This window comes from Brienomyrus brachyistius, chromosome 14 (genome assembly GCF_023856365.1).
Source record: "Brienomyrus brachyistius isolate T26 chromosome 14, BBRACH_0.4, whole genome shotgun sequence".
Classification (NCBI taxonomy): Eukaryota; Metazoa; Chordata; class Actinopteri; order Osteoglossiformes; family Mormyridae; genus Brienomyrus; species Brienomyrus brachyistius.
The window spans coordinates 5,233,331-5,239,758 of NC_064546.1; the positions used below are offsets into that span (position 1 = coordinate 5,233,331).

Below are 6,428 nucleotides of genomic sequence, written 5' to 3' on the forward strand. Positions count from 1 at the left end.
CCAGCAAACACGTTAGATAACCCCATGACTCACGGCACCCGACTGTCTCTGTCAAACGTGTTGATAAGCCTAATGAGAAGGGGACAGGCTGGCTTTGGGAATGGGGCATGGGGGGGTTGTTAAATTGAAAGGCTGATCGCTGGTCTCTCTTGTGTTGTGCTGCAGGCTTGTCAGTTCTACACTCGTGCCCTTGAGCTGGACTCGAGCGATGACTCGGCACTGCTGAATCGGGCCATCGCACATGGCGTGCTACAGAAGATTCCAGAAGCTCTACAGGACTTCTCCATGGCCTTAGGCATCAGCCCTTTAAACTCCCATATCTTCTTCAACAGAGCCAACTTCTACTGCTCTCTAAAGAGATACCATCTTGCAGAGAAAGACCTCACGCAAGGTTTGCCATCTATATTCTTAAATCTTCCATATGGTTTTTGTTATTTACAGTTTGTGGTTGTTTCTGATCTTGAGGAGAGTGTTCTTTTCAGTGAAAAGTGGCCGTACCAAAATAGCTGGGTTGCAGATCTGACCAAGTTATTTGAAACTTCCGAGGGACATTTCCAAAGGGTCAAATATGATCTACCTTCCATACACATTTTCCAGTTCAGTGTCAGGGTGAGCATATTTCAAGAAGCAGGAAGCACCTTGAACAGGATGCCAGGCCATTGCAGGGCAATTTGCATAACTGCATGCCTTTGATCTGTAAGGGGAAACCTGGAAGAACATGGAACATGCTAACATAGGAACATGAAAACTGCAGACACATGATGCCTGAGGCTGCAAGCAGATCTGGTGTGAAGCTACAGTACTAACCATACCACCCCCCTTTCACTGTTCATAATTTTTGGGGTCTAACAGAATAGATTTACTTGCTTCCATTAAAAAAAAAAACACACGCATAATTTTTCTCATGCTGTACATCTCTATTCACTGTATATCCCCACAGTATGGGCCCAGTGTGTTCTGACTAGTCAACTTGCCTAATTGGTCAGCATGCCCTATGCCTTATGTTCCTGTTTGAAAAAGTTGCTGCACATACTGCATTCTGTGTGAGGGCATGCCAAGCTTGCAGGTAGCTGACCAATAAGGATTCTGTTATGAGGAGACCTCATCATGTTACGGAAGTAAGGGCTGGAATTTCAATGATGTGTTTCAGGTACATTAGGAAAGAGTGGTTTCTGTGGTGAGAGTTACTCTATTTGGTGTGTACTTTGTAATTTATGCTGATGGCCCCTCAAATTACATCTTTCACGTGTACCGATCACTGACGAGAAAAAAGCAGCTATCTTTCAGAACATTTTCACCCCTCAGACGCCCTCCAAGACAGAGAGCCCAGTAGGCCATTAAAAATTCTCATAGCAACCCTCATCCTGCCAGATTGGTTCCGTTATCATTCACAGCCAATCTGTTTGGAGTTCAGAAGATGGAAAAAAAAGGCTTGCATTCTATCTAAAACCTTAATACTTCTAGTATAATGATTTATATATCTGCAATTTCTACACATAATGCATTCATACACATACTTGCACATGTGTCAGACAGTTAATTAACTGGTTTGCTTTATAGTACAGAAATAAAGATCTTATCAGCTGCCACATGGATTCCGCCTGTCAGGCTTTAACTCACCAGATGCTCTGCTTAGAGTATGAATTTCTCCACAAAAATCAGACTGTTGAAGCAAAGTTGAAGATCTTGCTGCTGAATGGAATCAGTTGTGTGTCCATAAAGCTGGTAGTTTACATTTACAAACGCAACAGTGACTTTCTGGGTCAGCAATGAAAATAAGTCACTCTTACTGTTTCTAATGAAAATAAACAAATCATGATTGTTATCTTCTGGCTGACGGTCTCCTCTGGCATATTTTGGCATGACTCAGAATTCCTTGTTCCTTTAATAATGACAAGTCATCTGTGTTCATCATCGGCATCAGCCCAGCTTTCCTCGCTGTTCTTGACAGTTGGAATAAAGTTTTTTTGTACCAAACTCAGAATTTGAAAAAAGAAAAAACATTTTAGACTCATTTGTTTGAATAACATTTTTCTAAAAAAAGGAAGGCAACACTGCTCATTTTTGAGTTTTATTTCCTGGCCAAACTCTCATGATTGCCGTTGCTATCTGGCTTGTTCTGCTGAGGTATGAGCTGAGGCATTGTCTGCAGCGTGGCAGGCCAGGAGATTCTTGGATGAGGTTTTGGACATCCTGCATGGTTTTTTTTCTTGTTGCTCTGTGGGAGATTTTTGAAGGACATCCATATGTAGGTAGAATCCTCCAGGTCTTCATTTTATCTGTGTTATATAGAGTGTTTATCATTCACTGAACCCATAAATAACCTATTTCAGCCTAATGACTGTGAAAAAGAGTCAGATGTGTGTCAGTAGGATAGTATGTGACAGCAATCTGACAGAAATACTACCTTACTTACATGATTAAACCCTTATAGAAAAGCAAATACTAATTTTGAGACTATTTAAAGACTATTTAAATGTGTGATATTTTTAAGTCTAACAGATTGCTTATTGGTTATGCAATTTATGGCAAACAGCAAACATAACCCATAAATCTGTTATAATGTTGTGTCTTGAAAAGAGAAATATGCATTGAGCCTCCATGCATGAACTAGTACTTTTGTTTATATAAGTATAAACGAAATAGCACAGATTTAGCAGATGCACAATTCACATTTGTGTTATTGCTGCTGAAAAAGGGAGGCAGTTCCGGTTACCATAGCACCCATGGAATACCAAGTTCGTTCTCCTCGTGTCAGAAAGGAAGCTTTTATGCTGGACCACTCATCATGAGCTTATTGTTCTGTGTTTTGATTAAAAGACTGAGGCACATGAGTCTCTGTCTTGCACTGGGTCACTGATGCAATGCAGCGCAGACCCATCATTACTTGTCTTAGGTTTAAGCAGAGTGAAATCTACTGTCAGGTCTGGACACAATGGCCAGTCTCCCTGGCCAGTCTCCCTGGGTGGTCTCCCTGGCTTGTCTCGCGGCTCATATTGTCCCCAACCCTGAACAATCCAGTTAGGTTCCAAAATGTTCATGGCCTGTCATTCAGGGGTTCTTTGAATCGTCCTGACTTCCCCACCTTTTTAGGGGCCATGGCTATGCATCATTCCGATGGTCATATATACTCCATCCTAATCGAGTAACAATTGACGTTAAAGTTTCCCGTCAGGTAATTAGAGTCTACGTCTGGTAACATGATATCGGTTTGTGTGTGCACAGTATGTGTGTGTGCGTGTGTGTGTGGGGGGGCTATATTACTAAATGTCCCCACAATGTGATAGAACATGTTATTTTGATGTTGTGGGAACCGTTTTTTTCAGACCCCACAAGGGGAAACTCCGTTTTTTTTTTTAATCTATGACTACAGTCAAAAAACTAAAAAGTCTTGTATTTTGTTTGGTTACTTATCGTTAAGGTTAGGACTGGGTAGGGGTTAAGGTTGTCATTGTTGGGATTAGGGTTTTTCCCCATATAAATGAATGGAGAGTCCTTACAAAGCTGTAAATACAAACCTGTGTTGTGTGTGTGTGTGTATTCATTGTTATTTTTCAGCACTGCAGCTCCTGCCTAATGATGCTGTGATATACAAGCTCCGGGCTGATGTCCGCGGTCATCTAGGCTTAACTGAGCCGGCAATATCTGACTACAAAATGGCTCTGCAGCTCCAAGAGGCAGAGGAAAACGGCTGCTGTATTTCACCTGGAGACATCATAAAGTTTTAGACACATATACATAAACCTCATGCAAATGCAGTGAAGATGTATGCAATGTCAAGAAGTGTTTTAGGGACCCGGCAGGGATCCAGAAACACATTCAAGTCGTTTGATATGTGGAGGCAAAACTTGTAGGGATGAAGTCTTTACATTATAAACTATTTAAAATAGAAGAATTAATACAACTTCATAAGATTTATTTAGTTATGACGGGCTTTGTGAAGAAATCTGATCACTAATATCCCAAAACCAAAACTGGCAAAAAACTAGAATTAATAATGTTATTTTTTCCCACAGCTTGCATTAATATATCTTTATTTACTGTAATTTTACAAACTATTCGTGTGGTATCCATTCTTATGGTGGTATGTTAAAATACGTGGCCTATTTGCACCACTTTCAATAAACATCATCTCAAAAAATATGGTATCAGTTATTTTTTGTGGAGGCAGGATGACTCAAATTTGTTTTCATTAGCCAAGGTTGAATGTTTGTATCCACTTCAGTGACTCTTACTCTCCCTCTGGGAATAATTCCCGTTTAATGCATTTTTCCCCTAATTTTAATCATCTATATATTTTTTATCAGTCTTGTGAGTGAACAAATGCCTGATCCCCTTGCAAAAAGAAGCCAGATGATGGCTTCCAGTGTTTCACATACCAGGTCTATGGATGACATGGCGCCATGCCAGTGAGTGTCAATAGGGGGAGCAGCAGAACTCCCACACTGCAGGGCACCACCATCTCCCAAGAGCCGGACAGGTCAGGCACATATGGGTGAAACAAAAATCGAAGTCAAAGAAATGCTTATAAGATCAAATGAAGGACTATTACATCACCACTGTGTACAATCACCTTCAACGCAAAAAAAAACTCACTGAGCTGTCTTGGTATTGAACATTGCTTAGTCACAACATGAGTCAATAACATGCACATTCACTGATTTTGTCACCATGGGACTGTAAAATGTACGCAATGTATGTAAGATGAAAAACAAACCATCAAAGCACACCGCCGGGTTTTCAGTCCAAAGAGCTTTGCCTCTTTTAGACAGGATACCACAGAAAGAGGTTGGCACCTATATCTAGGTCAAACAACTGGACTGGAAGTTCAAGAGGCAGGTAATTGGTGGAGGCAAGAGGAAACCAAAATTAAGACAGAACTAAAAGAAAAAAAAAACCAAACAGGTCACAAAACCTGTCACTCTCAGGACTACAAGCATGTGGCTAAAGCATGTTCATTAGCTTTCCAAGACGGAGCATGCTGAACCAGACCACCCATTAGCAACTCTGGGTTTTCTGTCTGACGGCCTCTCGGACCCTTTGACATGATCTTAGGGAGGAAACAGATAACTGGTGGGATGCATCGGCCATGACGTCCCAACGACAACCAGTGCTGTCAGAGTCTCTGGACATCTCTGGTTGGACCCATCCTTGCAACCATTCTAAGGAGGCCTCTGACCACCATAGCACTTTCAGCTGCAAGTAGGGTTCTCCCGAAGTGTCCAGCTCTGCCTCTTGATGAGAAGGCATAACTGTGCCTCAAAGTAGTCCTTCTGCAACTCAGTCTCCACTATCGAGGCGACAAATGGTTTTCCAAAACATCTTTCAGTTCTCTCTCCCCTCCACCTCTCCAAACTCCTCGCATGCACAGGCCTTTGCCGTGAAGCTGCTGAAAGCTTCTAATGGCATTATCATGAAAGAACTTAATGAGAGGATCATTCCATCCACTAGAGGGCTGCCTGCCTATCATGAACTCATAATGTTTATATTGTGCCTGATGTTAAAGAGTTATTTATCTATCCCCAGCTCCATTTTATGAAGTGCTGAACGTATATCTTAATACTAGTAATACTTTAATACTGTGTTTCCCGACCTGGTCCTCGGGGACCCACAAGGAGCTGGGAGGAAGCAAAAGATGGGCCCCCGACGACCGGATTGGGAAACACTGCTTTGATATATTCAGAGCAGTATCTGAAAATAGATCTACAAGTGAATAAAATGTAAGTTCAAAGAAGTCACACTGAGGTTATGAAATGTAGTAATAATCCCTCAGTCTTTCTTGCTGTGGGAAATTCTGATTTTTTTCCTCAGTGCTTTTATTTTGTGTACACTACCCCTTATTTGTATTTTATTCTTGGATAGCCTTTGCTTTGTCCCAGACAAAGGTGCGATTTTTGGTTCAAGGATTTTCCTCATACAGATACTAATAACTGAGAGATAGAAGTCTGGGTAGCCTTCAGATATGATGACAGTTATTAGAATTAGTATTATTAGAGATATGCTTATAATTAGTATTATTAGAAGATAATTCAGTTCAGTTCAAGTAACTTTGTTTGTCCCCGAGCACACAGGGGAGTTGAACAAGGACACAATGACATAAAGTGCAACAGTATTTGGAAGATGCTGTGTAAAATTGCAGTCAATCAGGTAGATAAGAATTGATACATATGAACTGATAAATAATATAAAATAATAAATAAGATAAATATAAATATTAAATAATATAAATAAAAGAACTGATAAATAATATAATATTAAATATAAAATATTATAAATAAAAGAACTGATAAATTATATAAATATAATTGGTTGTGCCAGTCTGGTACAGGCAAAATTCTCCAAATCAAAATTTCAGTTTTAATAGTAGATTTCAGCCCATGTCTGGTGAGTTCTTACCTTCTTTGGCAAAGAGAAACACTGTGACCATT

The 6,428-nt window shown here is 40.4% G+C and overlaps 1 protein-coding gene across 1 annotated transcript in view; it reads left to right on the forward strand.

Annotated features, from left to right (window-relative positions):
* The window catches only part of LOC125707163 (uncharacterized), a 51,826-nt gene extending 47,718 nt beyond the window's left edge, over positions 1-4,108 (forward strand). The window contains exons 23-24 of the mRNA XM_048974112.1: positions 166-391; positions 3,559-4,108. Coding sequence (XP_048830069.1) covers positions 166-391; positions 3,559-3,728 — 396 coding nt within the window. The 3' untranslated portion in view covers positions 3,729-4,108. The remainder of the gene's footprint in view (positions 1-165; positions 392-3,558) is intronic.
* The last annotated feature ends 2,320 nt before the right edge of the window (positions 4,109-6,428 follow it).